Genomic DNA, 21528 nt, shown 5'->3' on the forward strand with positions numbered 1-21528 from the left:
ATGCCATGCCTATACAAGGCATTTGTCTCCTCCTTATTCTTTATGTCATATAAGTATTCGTAAATCCTAGATTTAAGGGCTCTCTCTGCTTTACCAACATAAAATCCCATGCAGCTGTTACATTTTGCAAGGTATACAATTCTGTTAGTAAAACAGTTTCCCTTTTTAAAAAAACACTGTAGTTTCAGTTCTATTAGATAAGGTAACAAAGGCATGGCTTAGTACCATCCTTGTTGTTTTGATCTCCCCCACCAACCTGCTTTTCTAGGATTAATTTTAAATTAGCACCCACCTTAGCAGGAAAAATCGGCTTCTCACCCACCACTTTGGATATCTCATTATTAGTTTTAAAAATGCTCCAATTTTATATAAAATGTTTTTCACTCCACTATATAAGGGACTATATTGTACAACACATGCTTGTACAAAATTAGTAGGTGCTTCTGACACTGATGCACCACTCACTTGTTGTGATTTTAAAGGTCATTTACCTAAGAGCGACTTGTATTTCTTGCCCCATTCATCAAAAATTCCTTGTAGAATAGTCTCAACTAGATTATTGGGGTATCCTCTATCTACAAACATATTCCTCAAGTTAATAAATTAATTCTCAACATCCTCTTTTAGTGAGGTCATTCGTGCAATCCTTATTGCCTGCCCCTTAATAATACCTTTTTCCTGAAATAGAGGATGATGGCTGTTAAAATGGAGGTATGCATTACAAAAAGTCTTCTTACAATACACTCTAGATTTAAAACCTTCCAGTTCCTTGGAAATAGTGGCATCCAGATAATGTATCTCTCTATCATTATACTCAGAAGTACATTTTAAAAAGGAGGTGGTACTATTTAAATATTCAATAAAAACAGATATTTTCTTTTTGTCACCTTTCCACAGGATACAAATGTCATCCAAAATCTATTATATAACAACATTTCAGAATTTAAACTACTGTTAAAAACGTATTCCAATCCATCCTAACAAGACAATATTAGCATAAACGGGGACACAAGCTGCACAAGAACTAATATTTTAGTTCATCTGGAACAATTTATTGAATTCATTTATTTTATGAATAGTGCAACAAATATTTATATTCCCTTATGTATTTTATGATGGTGGTGAAAATGTATTTTCTAGATTTGTCAATTAAATTTTAACAGTGTAAACTGGTTTATTTTTATTCAATAGCAGTTGATTTTAACCTATTTAAACTCTCTCTTTTGTCATTGTATTAATTGTTCTGATGAAGTCAACTTGGATTGATGAAAGTGCTTAACAATTTTTGTAAATAAAACTGTGTGGAGTCCGAAACCCTAGTGGTGCGTTTTTTGGTTAACTAAAATATTAAAATTAAAACATTTGATTTTACCAAGAAAGTCACAAAAATGCTTAATATACATAAGAATGGGTGCTAGATGCCACTGATTTCAACATTTTATATATGTAGCTGTGCATAGTATCAGTCTTTGACCCCACCCAGCTAACACAATAGGTTTAAAGGGGCATTCTTCCAATCCTTACTGATCTGACAAATCTCAAACATAATTCATAATTTTGGATACTTGAGGATAAAAAGTAATGTAAGTCCAAAGGGATCAAACCACTTGTCAATATATCTGATAAAACATTACCAATATGTTAATAAGCACAATTAATTTCACGAATAGACATCTCACTATAGTTAGTCTTCTTCTTCTTTCGGCTTTTCCCGGTTAGGGGTCACCACATCGGATCATCTGTCCACTCATAATTGGCAGTGTTCATCTTATTATTATAATCCAGTAATGTCATTGACACCCCCCCATCATTATATATCTTCATATATCTCAGTTTCTCAAATTGTTAGAGTTCTTTACTAATGGAGTTTGTCTTTAGTCAAACTGAAAAAAACAACATTTCTTACCTGGTTGAGAAAGGAGAGTCCTAATGTCAGTTTTGCATAAGTTTTAAAGAGGATTAAAGTGGTTCCCTTTGACAGCTGAGACACAAACCAAAGTCCTTCGTAATCAAATTTAAATTCAGTTTGTATAGTTGTGATCCACTAATATTGTCCACTTAGTGGACTTTCCAGTTGAAATTAATACAATTTTTTTTTCAAACTTGACCACTGCTTTGCTGAAGATATAATGCTGGTTTAATTTTCACTTTATAGGTACTTTAGCATTTACTCTCCCCCTCCCCTTCCTGATGTATCCACCACACCCCCTCCTGCTTGATTGCCCTTTCTGAAAACCCTGATAAAATCCTGAGTTATCTATTGGCTGTATCAAAAGTTATTGTAATTCTGACTGGTCCTCTGACCCATCTGAACTTTGTAGTAAACTTGATATTACTTCTACTGGCCAAAAGGCATGATCTTCTGGGAAGGGGGGAGGGGCAATGCTGGAACTCACTCTGCTACCACATTCTGCATATTTAGGCTGATTGGTTGAAGGTGAAGAATTAGTCTGATATGTACGAGCAGATATAATATGTTTATTCTTCATACTGTTCCCTAAATATGCCTTCTTATCACTGCAATCTTCTTTGTCACATTTTAACTTTTTAGATCTTTTTTAGTTCTTGCATTTTATCAAAGTATCTTAGCTTCTGAAATTCAACAGTTTCATAAACATAAATGTGCAAAGGAAAATCAAGGTGGAACACAATATTCTGGTCCTAGGATTCAATTTCATTTTGAAATGTCCTTGTATTTATATTATGTTTGACTAAGGTGTTCATAAGTTCTTGAGTTCTGTCCTGGCATTATCATAAAAGACAACCTGTTCTTTATAAATGTGATTAACAATATCTACACAATGTGTTTAAATGTGAGCACTTCCGTGTCCTTTTGATCTTGATATATTGATGAAAAAATGTTATGCCAAATGAGAGCTCTACACAAATAATTTTTTTCTCAAACTTTTACATCAGGCTTTTATGTTGTTACTGGTATCATTACTGATTCCACCCCGACCAACACATGATTCCACCCCGACCAACACTATTCAGAAACATTAGTAGGGACAGTAGAGACAGAAGTCTCATGTGATCTGTGATTAAAGACAATGTTAGAATGGGACCACCCCTACCAATGCTATTCACATTGTAAAACATTAGTAGGGACAGTAAAGACAGAAGTCTCATGTGATCTATGATTAAAGACAACGTTAGAATGGGACCACCTCTACCAACGCTATTCACATTGTAAAACATTAGTAGGGGTAGTAAAGACAGAAGTCTCACGTTGGGAACTGCTGATTGAGAGCCCAGTGTATGTTATTCTTAAAGTGTATTAGTTCTGGTTTAGGCACTTGGGCTTCAGGCCAGTTATTTTACATTAAGAAGGTTCGTGGTCTGCACTCTTGTGGGAGAAGAGGCTGGACTCTGCCCTTCTGAGCTGGGAATTTCTGGTTAAAGGTTTATAGTGCCTGAATATTTGAACTGTATCTTACTGAAATTGGTACACCTTGTTTTCTGTAGCATAGACTAGATCCAGGCCTGCTGAATCTAGCTTTGTTTATATGCGTGTTGTTTGTTTGCTTGTTTTCCCTGGAACGCTAATTCCACCTAATGCGCAGCTTCTCAGCGCTTCTGTGGATCACTAGTGATATCTGCATTGCTTACTGTACTTATTTCCTTGTTTCACTTGAAAGAAAGTTACTGTTTGTCGTTTTTGCATTTAAGTTACCTGTAACACATTGCACTTAAGTTACCTGGCACTTGCGCTAAAGCAATTATATAAGTCAGCACTAAAAATTAAAAGCACTACACCCTCACTCCCCACTGGCCCTTGTTTTCAATTATTAAGGAATTCCCAATATTATTCTAGCATGTCCAAAGGTCAGTTATCAATCTCCTCTCCGGTCCAGCTGGTGAATCTGGGAAACTTGAGGCAATGTTACAACTGCCTCATGTACACAGACAACCCTCTCCTCCTCCCAACAAATTCCAACACATGTGAGAGATGCAACCATATAGCCAAACTGGAGGCTAAGCTCTCTCAACTCAGCACTGGCATAACCAGTCAGGAGGAGAAGGAAACCACACTCACTACAATTCCAGTCTCACATAGACCTACCACGATAGCAAACCAAACACATAATCACACAAAAACATACTCGGAGGCTCTAAATAAACATCTGCCTAAGCAGCAGAGACCTCCAAAGCAGACACCCAAGCAACCGCTACCCCAAAACAAAACACGTGCAACACATATCTCACAAAGCCAGTGTGCCGAACAGTCACAGCCCTTAAGACTAAACAACACACCTGATACACTTGTAATAGGTGACTCTATCGTCAGGCACACTGACGTCCCGCTCACCAGGCTGAACAAGGAGAGGGTCACGGTGAGCAGCCTGTCTGGCGCTAGGATCCGCCACATAACACAAGCACTCAGGTCACTCCAAGGCAAGTACAAATATGACTCAGTCATTGTCCATGCTGGTGTGAATGACCTGAGGCGTACCTCCCTGGACTACATGAAAAGAGACATAAAGGAGCTTTCTGAGCATGTAGCCCAGGCCGGTATGACCCTGACCTTGAGTATCATCTTACCCTCACCAAGAATGATGCCACAATATGAAGACAAGATGATCAATTTCAACAATTGGCTTAAGTACTGGTGTCATTCAAAGGGGATCCAATGCCTGTCAGCTTGGGATGATATGCTCGACAAGCCACGATGCTTCGCTAGAGACGGCTTGCACCTGTCACCCCTGGGTTTTCGGATATTGGCAAAGGCTCTTGCTACCCCCATAGTGCCTTTTTTAGGCAAGGCTCAAAAGACAAACCCACCTCCATAGGTATCACAAGGGATAAGAAACTAAGAGTAATGCTACTCAATGCCAGACGTCTAAACCTCAAGATGCACGCACTTGAAACTCTCCTTAGCATGGAGAACATCGATATCTGTGCAGTAACAGAAACCTGGTTCAGGGCTCCCGAGAGCACCCCAGCACTACCAGGTTATACCTCATACTGTGCTTTTTGGCCCCAAAACTTGGACTGAACCACAAAAGGAGGGGGAGTATTGATATTCATCAAAGATACCCACACCTCCAGGTCGGTGGCAAAGCACGAAGCATCAGAGACTATCCATGTGCAACTAACAGTGGGTAAAACTGCCTTCCAGTTTATAGCCTGCTACAGACCACCCTCCCAAACCCAGGAACCCCACTCAGCCTTTCTGAGAACACTGGAAAATATGAAGGTCTCTCCAAACACCATTATATTGGGCGACTTCAACTACCCAAACATAGACTGGGAGCATTACTCTAGCTCCAGCACCCTAGCACAAAGGTTCCTAGAATTTATAAACTCAAATGCTATGGAACAACTTGTTACCACTCCCACAAGAGGGGAAAACATACTGGACCTGATCATCACCAAAATGGGGACTCTATGCTCCAGACCAGAAGTGTATCCCTCACTGGTAAGATCAGACCATAAACTAATCTCACTGGATATTCACATCCCGACCCCACCCCCTGCCCAGAAAACCACAGTGAAAAACTTCTCTAAAGCAAATTTCACACTCCTCAAAAGTGAGGTGGAATCCTTCAAAGCCCCCGGGCCTGTGAATAATATGGCCCAGACCGCAGAATCCTTTATAAACACATTCTATGAACACCTTCAGGAATACATGGATCATGCGATCCCAAATAAAACCAAGACCCAATCCTCCAAAGGCAGACGTCCTGTCTGGTGGACCAGAACCATAAACAAACTATACAATAGAAGGAGGAAGCTACTAAATGATAGAGCAAAATCCCAAAAAGGGAAGGCATCACTGATCAGTATTAGCAAAAAACTACGAGCACTCATAAAATTGTCTAAGGCCAGCTTCGAGAGAAAAATTGCAAAGGACACTAAGGATAATCACAAGGCTTTCTTTAGTTATGTTAGGAACCTGGGTGGTAATTCCCAGATATGCTCAGAATTAGTCCAAAATGACAAAAAATACACTGAACCCACAGACATTGCCAACATCCTGGCTGACAGGTTCAGCGCAAACTTCTCCGCCGGGTCCCCACCAGAAGGGCAAATATCTATTCAAGCAGAGTGCTGCCCCCCTGACATCTCAGATGCTCAGGTAAGAGCTGCCCTCTCCAAAGCAAAAAACACAGCATCAATGGGACCAGACAGTGTTCCAGGCTGCATCCTACATGAACTCCAAGAAGAGCTAAACCCAAACATAAAACTACTGTTCAATCTCAGCCTTACTACAGGATATGTGACCAAAGAGTGGCATACAGCAACAGTGGTCCCTCTCCATAAAGGTGGTGCCTCAACGGATCCTGGAAACTATCGCCCCATAAGCCTGACTAGCTTGGTCTGCAAAGCTATGGAAAGGATCATCATGGACCTCATAAATAAAGATATTGGGGACCTACAGACACTGGATCCTACCCAGTTCGGCTTTGTTAAGGGCAGATCCTGCCTCTTAAACCTGGTTGATTTCTTTGAAACAGTCACCAAGGCCATTGACGAGGGGAAGGTGGTCCACACAGCCTACCTGGACCTCGCAAAAGCCTTCGATACAATACCCCACTCGGGCATTATAGATAAGCTCACCAGCTTAAATATAAACCCCTATGTCACTAGATGGATTGCAAACTGGCTCAAGGACAGAACCCACATGGTTAGAATTGCTGGAGCCATGTCAGACTCCAAACCAGTTACAAGTGGTGTCCCACAAGGCTCAGTCCTGGGACCTCTCTTGTTCGGTATATATTTTTCGGAGGTACAGGCCAACACGGAAGGACTGTGGCTGACCAAGTTCGCAAATGACTGCAAACTGGGTGCCATAATCGACTCTCCAGCCGGCACAAGCATCCTCCAAAAGGGCCTCATAGAAACAGACAACTGGTGCCAGAGCCATGGCCTCAAGCTAAATGCCAAAAAGTGTATATTCATCCCCTTTGGCAAAAATAAAGTGCCCACAAATTACCACATAGGTGGTAATCCATTAAGTACAGAAGAAGTAATTAGGGACCTGGGGACCCAAGTTGATAGCAATCTCTCATTTGACAACCACGTGGCCAAAGTGGTTAGAAAAACATTTTATATATCCCACCTAATCATGAAGGGATTCACATCTAGATCAGGGGAGGTCATCATGCCTCTTTACTCATCCCTCATTAGGCCCATAATTGAGTACAATGCCCTTTTTTGGATGTACCTTACCAGACACCTGCAGCAACTGGAAAGACCCCAAAAGTACCTCACCAAGAGGATCAAAGGGCTCAAACAGATGCCATATGCTGCCGGTTAAAGAAACTCCAGCTCTACTCAGTGGCATACCGCCTGTTCAGAGGCGATCTGTGCCTGACGTATAAAGCCATGTCCAACTTGGAATTAATGGGCATGCTGCACCTCAGAAAATCCAAATCCCATCGAGCTACTCGCTCGAGAGACTTGAACCTCAGCACTGAAATAAATAGGACATGCTGGAGGGACAGATTCATAACCCAGAGGCTCCCTTCACTCTGGAATAAAATCCCAGTCCAGGTTAGGCAGAGTCCCTCATTGACTCTCTTCAAGAGGAATCTTGATGAGTGGATGGGAGATCGTAGGTTTACCCCGGGTATCACTTCTGTGTCACTGTTAGACAGAGGCACAGTATACTAACCTCGAAAAAGTGCATAGCAAAATAAATTTAAAATGGGTGGCAAAAGCCAAACACATTCTGGCTAGGCTTATAAATGCCCTGGGGCAGATAGCCTAGTATGAACCTATGAACCTATGAACTTATCTGTGATTAAAGACAATGTTAGAATGGGACCACCCCTACCAATGCTATTCACATTGTAAAACATTAGTAGGGACAGTAAAGACAGAAGTCTCACATGATCAATGATTAAAGACAATGTTAGAATGAGACCACCCCTACCAATGCTATTCACATTGTAAAACATTAGTAGGGACAGGAAAGACAGAAGTCTCATGTGATCTGTGATTAAAGACAATGTTAGAATGGGACCACCCCTACCAATGCTATTCACATTGTAAAACATTAGTAGGGACAGTAAAGACAGAAGTCTCATGTGATCTGTGATTAAATACAATGTTAGAATGGGACCATCCCTACCAACACTATTCACATTGTAAAACATTAGTAGGGACAGTAAAGACAGAAGTCTCATGTGATCTATGATTAAAGACAATGTTAGAATGGGACCACCCCTACCAATGCTATTCACATTGTAAAACATTAATATGGACAGTAAAGACAGAAGTCTCACGTGATCTATGATTAAAGACAATGTTAGAATGGGACCACCTGTACCAATGCTATTCACATTGTAAAACATTAGTAGGGACAGTAAAGACAGAAGTTTCACGTGATCTGTGATTAAAGACAATGTTAGAATGGGACCACCCCTACCAATGCTATTCACATTGTAAAACATTAATATGGACAGTAAAGACAGAAGTCTCACGTGATCTGTGATTAAGGACAATGTTAGAATGGGACCACCCCTACCAATGCTATTCACATTGTAAAACATTAGTAGGGACAGTAAAGACAGAAGTCTCACATGATCAATGATTAAAGACAATGTTAGAATGGGACCACCCCTACCAATGCTATTCACATTGTAAAACATTAGTAGGGACAGTAAAGACAGAAGTCTCATGTGATCTGTGATTAAATACAATGATAGAATGGGACCACCCCCACCAACAGTATTCACATTGTAAAACATTAGTAGGGACAGTAAAGACAGAAGTCTCACGTGATCAATGATTAAAGACAATGTTAAAATTGGACCACCTCCACCAACACTATTCACATTGTAAAACATTAGTAGGGACAGTAAAGACAGGCATCTCACATAATCAATGATTAAAGACAATGTTAGAATGGGACCGCCTGTACCAATGCTATTCACATTGTAAAACATTAGTAGGGACAGTAAAGACAGAAGTCTCACGTGATCTGTGATTAAAGACAATGTTAGAATGGGACCACCCCTACCAATGCTATTCACATTGTAAAACATTAGTAGGGACAGTAAAGACAGAAGTCTCATGTGATCTGTGATTAAAGACAATGTTAGAATGGGACCACCCCTACCAATGCTATTCACATTGTAAAACATTAGTAGGGGCACTAAAGACAGAAGTCTCACATGATCTGTGATTAAAGACACTGTTAGAATGGGGCCACCCCTACCAATTCTATTCACATTGTAAAACATTAATAGGGACAGTAAAGACAGAAGTCTCACATGATCTATGATTAAAGACAGTGTTAGAATGTGACCACCCCTACCAATGCTATTCACATGCGACCACCCCTACCAATGCTATTCACATTGTAAAACATTAGTAGGGACAGTAAAGACAGAAGTCTCACATGATCTGTGATTAAAGACAATGTTAGAATGGGACCACCCCTACCAACGCTATTCACATTGTAAAACATTAGTAGGGACAGTAAAGACAGAAGTCTCACATGATCAATGATTAAAGACAATGTTAGAATGGGACCACACCTACCAATGCTATCCACATTGTGAGACATTAGTAGAGACAGTAAAGACAGAAGTCTCATGTGATCTATGATTAAAGACAATGTTAGAATGGGACCACCCCCACCAATGCTATTCACATTGTAAAACATTAGTAGGGACAGTAAAGACAGACGTCTCACATAATCAATGATTAAAGACAATGTTAGAATGGGACCATCTCTACCAATGCTATTCACATTGTAAAACATTAGTAGGGACAGTAAAGACAGAAGTCTCACGTGATCAGTGATTAAAGACAATGTTAGAATGGGACCACACCCACCAATGCTATTCACATTGTAAAACATTAGTAGGGACAGTAAAGACAGAAGTCTCACGTGATCAATGATTAAAGACAATGTTAGAATGGGACCACTCCTACCAATGCTATTCACATTGTAAAACATTAGTAGGGACAGTAAAGACAGAAGTCTCACGTGATCAATGATTAAAGACAATGTTAGAATGGGACCACCCCCACCAACGCTATTCACATTGTAAAACATTAGTAGGGACAGTAAAGACAGAAGTCTCACGTGATCAATGATTAAAGACAATGTTTGAATGGGACCACCCCCACCAGCGCTATTCACATTGTAAAACATTAGTAGGGACAGTAAAGACAGAAGTCTCACATGATCTATGATTAAAGACAGTGTTAGAATGGGACCACCCATACCAATGCTATTCACCTTGTAAAACATTAATAGGGACAGTAAAGACAAAAGTCTCATATGATCTGTAATTAAAGACAGTGTTATAATGGGAAGCATTTGAGTTGCTTAGTGTCACACTACCACTGTTTCCCTCCTGTCTGGAAAAATAAGACCAGTGCAGGCTATAAATTGAACAGTTGTGAATCCAAATGTCTTCATAATAATGTTTCACTCATCGGGAATTGTATCCAAAGTCAGAACTAGAAAGGGTTAGCTGCTTTTTCTATAAACTGGTGGCTATAAAAAGTACAAAGAACCCAAAACAATGCATGCCCATCACAGAAGATTCATGAAAGTTAACTATAAAACAAAAAAAATGCACTTGGGCTAACAGGCCTTTTGCTAAAACAAATGAAACAAGCTGAAAATTCAATTTGAATAAAGATGAGGTTCTTGCTCTTAAAAAATATGCATGCAATTTAAACAATTGAGATCTATGAAAGCAGATGAAGATGGGGCTGGTGGTAGTAGCACAATACAGGACTGTAATAATTGATAACATGAAAGTTTGCTGAGTGAAAATACTAAATATACTGAGGTGTATGTTATATAAAATTGAAAAGCTCATTCACAAATTGAAAATGTTCTAATCGCTATCTTAAGCAATTGTTTGATTACTCGTTTGGAATTTTATATCTTTTTACAGTGAAGATTCCAAAGTTAGGAATTATGTACTCATTTGGAATTTTATATCTTTTTACAGTGAAGATTCCAAAGTTAGGAATTATGTTTGGGATCCCTTAAGATTCACAAGGAGCTTCAGAATCCCCTTTTTAAGCCAGGTGCCTTCTGACAGGGATGGCCAAAGACTGGGACTATTGACATCTATATATTGTACATAAAATGTTAAATCCTGTTACATCCAGCAAAAGTTCTTATATTGTGGAATCTTTGGACTTTCTTGGCAAAATCAAATCTTTGGATTGTAGTGCTGTAATTATGTAGTAAATATTGACATCCTCTCGTATACCTGTATTTTACAAGATGCAAGAACAGAAATGGTCAGACATTATCTAACTTTGCTCACTGAGATAAGTAACAGTAACACTGATGTGTTGTGCAACTTGGTAGACTTGATTTTAGAGAAAACGTATTGCTTATATAATGGTAAGTACTACAGACAGTTAAATGGAGGAGCCTTGGAGGTTCCCATGGCCCCAGTTCTTGCCAGTCTCATTTTAGTCATGTGGGAAGAAAAGATTCTGAGGGTGGGTATTGGCAAAGTGCATATGGCCCCATGTCTTATTTGACTTGGAATACCCATGATTCTATGATTGCAAGCTTGAGTGTTTTAAGTTGTTGCCATTTTACTGTTGATTTATTGATGGCCAGTGTTTGATGTAGGCAGGAGACACTGATCTTTTTAACAGCTGTATGATGACAATGAACAATATTACTTATTTTTTGAGGTTCTGTGACATACAGGAATGAAGAATTGTCTAAGGCCCAGGTGATCTGATTTTGATTAGCTGCTCAGGTGTTTGATGGCATGAGGCACACCTTATCAGCATCTGAATCACAATAAGTAACACACTTGACCTTGATGCTAGAAACTCAGAAAGATTCTAAGTAGATTATTTATTTATTTATCTATTCTATTTATTGCATAAGTTATATACATATATATATATTTAATAATAATTATATACATTTTTTGATGGACATTTAGATGTACTGCCATTATATAAATACTGCTATGACACTTTTGGTGACTTACATTTAACCTCCTTTTCTAATATTAACATTAGCCTTATATTTACACATAAGTAGTACATGAAGAAAAAGATGAATTTATGAATCTATTTTTGTATATGAACTTTTAAATGATCGTTGGTCTGAGTTATGTAATTTAAATTAATGTTGGTTTTATGTTGAAGGAAGTTCTTAGATGTTTTTCAGAAGCGCTAAGTGCTATATGTAAAAGTTTTTCATTTTTAAGCTTGATGTTACCTTGACAATATCCCTTTAAATGTTATAATAGGCCTTTTTTAATTGATGTTTGAATTGATTAATTGGGGATGTCTTTGATATATAAAGGATATATTTTAATTAATTGATGTAACCTGATGAAGCGCGCCATGGTGGTGCGTGAAAGCGCTTGTTTCTTATTTTAAAATAAAACTGTTTTACTCATCGTGGTGGTTCCTTGCAGTTTATCTACTACACTTGACCTTGATGCCAGAAACTCAGAAAGATTGCAGGTTTTAATCCCACAAAAAGTAATTTGATTCATTTTCTAACATTCACACTGCATTGTAGATTAACGGGAGTTTTGTACTTCTAAATGCACCATCTTTCAGACAAGGGTTTAAACCAAGAACACATCTGTCTGAGTTGGTGGCAATTCAACTAAATAAAAAAAAAAAATTGTAATTCTCTAAAAGAGTAGGGGAACTTATCTGGTGTTCTTGCAAAATTTCCCATATTCACTATGAATACCTCCTCATGTCTCCCCTGAAAACAAACTAAAATAAATAAATAAATAAATAAATAAAATAGAGCTGGCAAAGAGGATGTGTATCCCCATGTTGTGGTCGGAGGGATCATGGTAACACAGGAGGATCATTCATTGACCCAGACTGAGACCTACAGTCAGAATGAATGCCAGGCGGGAGGCATGGCTGTTCTAGGGCCTAGGGCAGACACATCCTCAGTAGGCCACATCTCGTTGCCTGCTTGGCCTAGAGCAGCCGCATCAGAATGCTGGAGGATAAAGCCTGAGGGAAAACACTGTTAGCCACTGTATGATGACTTCTGACCACTCTGACTGTTCATCTTAGAATCTACACATTGGGACGGGGGGGGACTTCCATATGTTAGAGTTCTTTGGTAAGGCAGACCTTCCCAGCCTAGAGCCACACCTGGGTGATACTAGGGGGGGTTTAAAGATCCAAGAAAGGAGATTGTTACTGAGTCAGTAATGGAGTAGCCTGAAGTCAATGGGGAAAGTAAAAAAAAAAAAAACTTCTTTTTGAGGTTTACTTCCTCTGGTATTGGTAATGCATTCATTTCTTGCTTGTGCATACAGTAATTGGTGAAATAAGAGATGTTTTTATTCCAATGATTTTAGAAAGAATAATTTGGTGAACTCTTATCTTCATAAGACTAGCTTCCATCCTGAACCTACTAAATGTACCATCATCAGGGGACAATTTTAGATTGTCCAGACTGATATGTGGTGACACAGTGTGATTTAAGGAACCTAAGATCTTAATTATTACATTTACAAGCAGAGATTATGACTTGAAACATATTAGTAAGATGTTTTGATGATGTTGCCAAGAAAGACACCAGGTTTACAATGATTTTTTTGACATGAAGTTGCAGTTAGCAGTATGCAAGTTCAGTCTTCTCCAGACTACAGCTATGCTTTCAGGCTGACTTATTCTACAAATTCTTCTGGCATGAAGAATATTATTATTATTATTATTATTATTATTATTATTATTATTATTATTATTATTAAGTGAATTGTAAGGGGAAATAAAGACTTGTTTAAGGTAGTAGGAGAACATTTTTAATTCATAGTCTGAAACATTTATTGGAAGCTATTGGACAAGAAAATGTAAGAATGATCACTGAAATCTGTTAGGCCTCACAAATGTTGATGGTGTCATTATCACGGATTTATATGTGAAGGGCCAGCCCTTCATCTTGTCCACATTGCTAGAAGTCATAGGGTAAAAGAATAGTTCGCACGTACTTCTGTGAGGGTGATGCAGGCAGCATTGTTCAAGCTACAATAGCTTTAGTGTGTGTAAGACCACTTAGATGCTTTTGTGGCAACCCTATGAACATATTTGATATACACACTAAAAACCTGAATAATGTCGTGTGTAAGCATTCTGTCATTTGTGTGAATTTTAAGAAAGTTATGTTCTTTATAATTGACACAGCTGATTTAAGGATTGGTAGAAAGACACAACGCAGCAGATTAGCATAAATGCCAGTCACCCTCTAGCATAAATAATAACATTAGCATCAAAATCATTTTAAAGACTGAGATCTATAAATTTAAAATGTCAGTCATCATATATGAATTTTAACTGGTGCCTGTCCAAGCATTGCCTTCATTTATATTTAGTGTTTCAGGCATGCTTTATTCCATTTATAAGTGATTCTTTTTATGACATACAGTTTTAAACAGAACTAGTTTTTGTGCTGTCCTGTGCACCTCTTTTAGCCACCTTGAATTCCTTTAAAGATTTAGATGTGTTTGCGTAAATCTTTTTATGAATACTCCATCTACATTCAGCAGTCTCTACATGGTGCTTTTTTCCACTTAATTTTTCAGCTTGTTTCAAATGTTTCAACTAATAGTTGCAATTTGTCTTTCAATTTAAAGTTGTCTTTCTGACAAAGATCATTTGAGAAGTCAAATGATTATGAGGGAAGTTTTAAATGACTTTTTTAACACAGTTTGAACCAGGAAGTCTTTGGCATAGTTAAGATATGAAAGAGCTTAACCTATGCTGTTTATTTTAATAAAATATCCTTTAGTTCAAGTGTTTGTTTTTTTTGTGTTTTATAGTTTTATAGATTTGCTGTGCTAGTTAGAGGTCTATGGAAAACTGGACTGTCAAAGCCATTAAAAGTTTTATTATTAAATATAAGGGCATTAAGGACCATTCCTCCGATCTCTGATCATCATATAGTCTGTTACCCATGCAATCATCTGATAATTTACATTTGATCTGATTTTTCAGTTAATACTTTACTAAGGATCAAATGAAAGGTTTTACAAAACATAATGTTGCCAGAACATAGTTTCATATTTGAACTACTGAAGTTGTTTCTGTATAATAAATACTGATCAATGACAAAAATATTTTAAATTAAAACTGGGATGATCTATGTTTGTGTTTTTCTAATTCTGATATTCCATTGTTGTCTTACAATACTATATGGTTATTTATAAATAATAATCTCCTTCTCCATACAGTCCCTTAATAACACTCCCATTCAGGTAGAATCCAGTACTAAGCTCTTAGGCGTAACCATCGACGATCAGCTTAAATTCGACTTGCATGTTAATAACTGTATCAAAAAGACACATTTAAAACTAGGGCTCCTTTACCGTAAGCAGAAATTCCTTACCTCTGAAGCCAAGGTTACTCTCTCACCTACCTTCTACCCAGTCTAATGTACAACTCTCAAATTCTCATAAATCTTAACTCAAGACTCCTGACCAAACTCGCATCGACCTACAACAAGGTAGTTAGATTTACTGCCCAACAAACCTACAAATCCCATCACTGTCTCTCTCTAAAGCACCTAAACTGGCTTGAATTACCCCACCAGCTTCTTCTCTCTCAGCTCCAGATCATCCATTCTATCCTATTCCAGCCTTCCTACTGCCCATAACTGTCCCCTCTCATCTCCCATTATTCTCACTCCAGACCACTCCGAACCTCTAACCAAGACCTACTACAAATCTACAAACCCCAAGTCTAAATTTGTATGCACAATGTACAGCTATCACCCCACTATTCCTGGAATAGGCCCCCACTAGAAATCAGGACCCTTACACATCCTAAGTAATTTAAGACAGCCAGCAAAGAGCACTTTAAAAGTCACTGGTCCTGCCACTGCACTCTCCCTCCTTAAACATCCCCTACTTCTCATACCTTAATCTACTTTCTGCCCTTAACTCACTCTTCTCACTAGCTCTCCCTAATCTTCCTCGACTACTCTTTCTACTGTCTTCTAAAACCTATTAAGCAAATTGCCTCAGAGAAACATTCTATTCTAATTGTCTTGCCTTCATGCAACTACATCATGATGACACTAGGTTTTTTTAACCACTTACCCTAAAAACTATATTCATCTTAATGATATTTTTTTACACATCTTGAAATAGTTTTGCTATACTCCTGATTAGTGACACTGTATAACATTGTATTGCTACTTAATGACTTTTAATAATGCTGTAACACTGCTGTTTAATGCTAATTTAGAATGAGAATTGCATAATATGTTGGAGCTTTTCTCCCCGGGCCACAGCTGAAAAAGGGCTCTTCAACAAAGTTGGACAAACCCGGTCAACAAATGTAAAATAAATAAAAATAAATAAATAAATAATTGTACGCCTAACAAGCAAGTCACAGTGGAATATCACTTTTGATGTTGTCCTCACTTTAGGTTCATAGATAGCTATGAGACATGTAGTCAAAGAGACCATTGAAGAGCCTAGCCCACATTTCAGATTGCCTCAAAGTACTGCCTGTTTAAGTGACTTGCTCAAGGTCACATAGTAAGCAAACGAGGGGTGAGGGAATTAAACCCCAGAAGAAGAATCTTGCTAACAACTCATAGCCTTAATCATGTGCATTAACTGCCAGCATTTCTGTTCTTTAGTACCCGTCAGAAAAAAAAAACATATTCACCTGGTGATATCTAATAATATAGCAGACTTGAAACTGTATTTTTATGATTAAAACTGAAGGGCTTTTTTAAAGAAAAATAGTAACGTAGTGCCTACTAGTACTTTGTATGTCTCCTAGTAGAAACGCTCATGCAGTTGGAAAAATTATGTTAAGTATTTATCCCTAGTGCAAGCACCTACGGACACACACAAGCACATAGTGTCGTAGTACTTATCTGCTGAGTAGTTAACAATTCTGTTCTTCTCAAACACAGCAATGAACGTACATTGTACATTCCCATCACTTCTGTCAGAAATAGCACAGCACAGCTTTTTTTGAATCTCTCTGCCACACTATTTCAGTCAAGGTGTAGAGCTCTGAAACACAGCACATCACTAATTTATAGTAGCTGCACCTCAGTGCTACCACATTTGCATGCAGCGATATCCAGCACAACCATTGTAGCACTGCTTGCCAGGGCCTTCATACAGATGTAAAAGTACAGCATAGTTTGAATTTCTCCCTCATAAAACACATAATAATGCTGCAAGAAACAGAATTACACAGTGTGTTATGCGTTTCTAAATACCCTTATGCATACTACAGTGGAATAGCAAAGTTTTATTTTTCTGATCTAGGCTTACATACATAAAATTCTCTCATCTATTCAAAGTTTATATTTTATGTCATTGAAATGCCTGACACATATATTGTTTTATGCAATATTTTCTGATATATGCTATTTTTCTGTTACTGTGGAGGCTTCATATGAATTAATTGGCTTTGCATGAGGGCTGAATGTGGAACTACACAGAGGTTCTCTGAACAAAGCTGCTTGTGCTCTTCTTAAGGTTTTCACCTTTCTGAACCCTGCTGAATATGGAAGAAATCATCAGAGCTTTATGTGAATATCTCCTCTGATATAAGCCTTGTATGAAAATAACTTGTTGTTTTTGCGTGTCTATGACATAGAAAGAATTTCTGACTCATCCCTTCTTTTGACAGAATGCAACTGCAACCCAGCAGGGTCACTTCATGACCGCTGTAATGAAACAGGGTTCTGTGTGTGCAAAGAAGGAGCCACGGGGTTTAAGTGTGATGATTGCCTACCAGGCTATTATTGGAAACAGGGATGCTTTCGTGAGTATTTCAGTTTGCACGTCTTTTGATTTTGACTGTTATCTATTACTACTAGGCTTATTACATGTAATGATTCCAAAATGTGATATAAAGGTGTGTTTTTAACTTTCCTAAGGCTTTTGATTAATGCAAGATGCTTTTTTGATTTGGGCTTGTTATAATGATTTTTGATTTAATGGACCATCATTTGTTTCACACAAGTAACGTTAAGCAGCAATGCTATCTCCACAGAAGTGAGTTCCTCATTTGAAAATTGATTTCAGAACAAAATGTGAGGTATCAGTTGCAGTGCAACAGTTCCTTGACATTTCTTTTCATCAGATTCATTTTGTTTCCTTTTTCTCATTGTATCTAGAAATGACTTCTTTCCCTTTAGACACTAAACTATACCAAAGCAAATTTCAGAAGAATAAAATAATTGGTACAATGCTAAATGAATGGTAATTGTTCTTTATATGTCTGCCTCTTCCCATACTTTATTGATTTGAAATTTACAAAATCATTTTGTATTTGTTGCTCTGCTCACTGTCTATGTAGGTATATTTTTGCAGCTGAACTATAAACAGTTTTAACTAGGAAACTGATAATTCCAGATGATGATTCTAGATATCAGCAAATCTGCTCTCCTTGCCTGTTTTATCCCCCTTCTCTCATTTTCTTTAGCATTGGTAAACCTAGGACTAGTATATTGACCTGTTCCACTCTGAAATGGTCTGTTTGTCCTGTAGCATCTTATTGCTGTCAGTCAGTTATACTTTCTGATGTTAAAAAACAAATTTCAATTTCTGGCAGTGCATTTTCTACCAATATCCATGTCTACTAAGTGAGGGTACTGCAAAACATATGAAAACAATTCTTCAAAGATAAAGTGTTGGCAATGTCACAGCTTAATTGTAAAAACATGGCTATCAGTATGTAGACTAAAATGTTGGTTAATTTATAAAATATATTTGCTTAGTTTCATGGTTATTGCTTCAAATGTAATGTGGTAATTTGTTTTTCGGGCGAGTCTTCAGAGGCATGGGAAAGAACCATGATGCATTACATCTCACTGATGTTTGCGGCATGTCAGATGTCATTACTGTACAGGTCACATGGACCAGTAGCTTAGCTGTGCTTTGCAGATATACATGGAAAAGACTCAAAAGTATAACATAATACATTCTGTTGTAAACTCAGTTATAGAATTACAGCGTTAATACTGTAATCAACAGGATCAATCTATGTCCAAAGTTTATTAGCCTTCTGTTTTCTGAAAGCTCTGGTAGGAAAACATTGATCATCCATTTATCCTACAGCTTATCTGTCTTCCTTGACATATTTACAGCTGTAACCCAAACTGGATTTCATGAAACTTTAGATAGAGCACAGCTGTGTTGTGTACAGTTCAAGCAGACTGTAAATATCATTAGAGAATGACTTTAAACATGAAAATCTGTCTCTTAGCCATAATCATTATGTGATAATGAGATTTTTTACACAATGTTATAGCCTTTTTCTACCATATGGTAGTTTTTTTATTTGTTTTTTCATCAGAAACTACATTAACCAAATATAGACTTAAAAATATATGCAATGGCTACAATTATCAACATTTTGCATTTTCCAAAATCCAACAAATAAAAATATACAAATTGCATCTGATGTAAAATGTTAAGGACAGAAATAGTTATGTGTCAGAAATTAATGGATAAGAATTTCCCATTGCACAATGGTGCTACAAAGGTATTTTTTAGCATGTCTGAGCAAGCACTCTGTTACTTTTAATTAATCTTGGAAATCTCTGTCTGCTGCAGGTTGTAAGGGGAAATCCCAAAGAAAGGCAGTTAAGCTTAAAGGTTAGTATGCAGAACTAGGCACGTAGTGGCCTACATCTGAATTACATTTCCACCATCTTCTCACTGTGTGACCACAACCAGATCATATAACCTCCCTCTGCTTGACAACATTCAAACTTCTTGCTTTATTGTGCAGTCTCTCTCTGTCTGATCTAGTGCTCTGCTATTTAAATATAATCAAAATGTCAGCAACATCCCCCTTTGTACTATAAAACACTTTTCAATGCAGCTAATGTGAAAGGTGTTGCATACATATGTGTTCGTTAACAAAGTTTATTTCAGTATCCTTCAATAACAGCCATGCTTTTAACAGGGAGAAAAACCTGAATAAAATTGATGAAGGCTTACTGACAAAAATGGCAAGTAATATCTCAAAACGATGATGCAGAAATAACCAGGCTAACAGAATTGATCAACACAGAAATATGGAACAGTAAGAATAAAAGCTATCTATCTTTCCTGTTAAGTGAAGATGATTTTAGACAATCTGGGTCAGATTTGACAGCCACAAATATACAACCCAGAGCTACATTTATGAGTGAGGGATATTTGTCTGTTAGTAACCGTAGTACAGTGATATCAAATGAAATCTCAAGTTGTAAGGAAAACGAGTGGTATACCTGAAAAACATTAAGTGCAGAATTCTTTGTGTGGTTTAGAAAGCATAGAAGTCTAAATCAGATTTAATTGGCTCAGAATTAATTTTCTGTAGCTACTTATTAACTTTTGGTTTAGAAAGTATGTCTGTGAGCCAATATGTTGGCATTTGAAGACCTGGCTAGCAATATAAGCAACTGTCCTCTTTTATAATTTATCATTTTGCTAAGAGGATTGCTATACTGTGTTTAATCAGACAAAGAACTCAAAGAATATGTTTTTTTAATGTCTTTGAAGTCTGAGGTATATCACTGCACCAATTGTTGTTAATTGTGGAGCTTTTCATCCCGGGCCTCCACTGAAAATGGATCTTTGCCCGGTGGACTTTCCCGGCCAATAAATAAATATTTCTTATTATATTTTAATGTTTTACCACAAAATGGCTACCAGGGACTACCGTACTAATGTGATCTTGCTTTACTGTTTTGTCTTCTGGTTCCCAGATTCTATTTCAAGTCTCGTTTATATGAGTTAGGCTAGACATAACAAACATATAAATACAGTGGCAGCAGTCTGAGTCACAGGCATCTTAACATCTTCTGAAACCTGACTTCTTTTCATATTTTGTCTGAATTACCCTGATTTGCATTGTTTGCATAGCTGTTCTAGTTTATTCACTGTAGTTGTAAAACCTCAACAAAGGTAGCTGAGCTGCAGGTTTTTCTAAGGCTGTCAGTTTGTACTCCTTCATGTACTGACAGATCCTCCCCCACACTCTTCCTGATATGTCAAAACTATCACTGTAAACCAGATGCTGTATCTGATAGCTGTTATTTCAAAGGCCCTCTAAGAGACATGCAAACTAATTCTTCTGTTCCTGCATCTGCAGTAGAAAGATGTATGTTTTTTATCCTGAATTTTGCAAAACTATGTTTTGTTTACTCAAAAGTACTTGACTCGTATCATGTCATGACTACCCTTACAATGCAGCATAGCACAGTACTGCTTCAAAACAACCTTAAATTTGTGTTGTGATGATTGTTTTACACTGAGGCACAAATGTTTTCCTGCATTGCATTTTCCCACTTCTGTTGTTCTTTTGCTATATCCCTGATTTGTTAGTGTATCATCCAAACACTTCATCAGAATTATAATCTTTAAGCATGACAAATCAGTAGTAGTTTTCTGTGCTGTGCATAAGACTAAACACTAGTGTCTGTAAAGATGTGGCAATTACACAGAACAATACTCCAACAAGTAAAACACAATCCAAAAAACAGATGTAGTTAGCTATATGCACTGATGTGTTTCTTTGTCTCTGCAGCAAAAGCTCCACAACACTGTGCTCATTTCTATAAAAACTGCT

The 21528-nt window shown here is 37.6% G+C and overlaps 1 protein-coding gene across 1 annotated transcript in view; it reads left to right on the top strand.

Annotated features, from left to right (window-relative positions):
• Positions 1-21528, top strand: part of NTNG2 (netrin G2) — a 1345571-nt gene that overhangs the window by 1266806 nt on the left and 57237 nt on the right. The window contains exon 7 of the mRNA XM_044058624.1: positions 17593-17727. Coding sequence (XP_043914559.1) covers positions 17593-17727 — 135 coding nt within the window. The remainder of the gene's footprint in view (positions 1-17592; positions 17728-21528) is intronic.

Source organism: Protopterus annectens, chromosome 16.part0 (genome assembly GCF_019279795.1).
Source record: "Protopterus annectens isolate FY-2018-M chromosome 16.part0, PAN1.0, whole genome shotgun sequence".
In the NCBI taxonomy this organism is placed as follows: Eukaryota; Metazoa; Chordata; order Ceratodontiformes; family Protopteridae; genus Protopterus; species Protopterus annectens.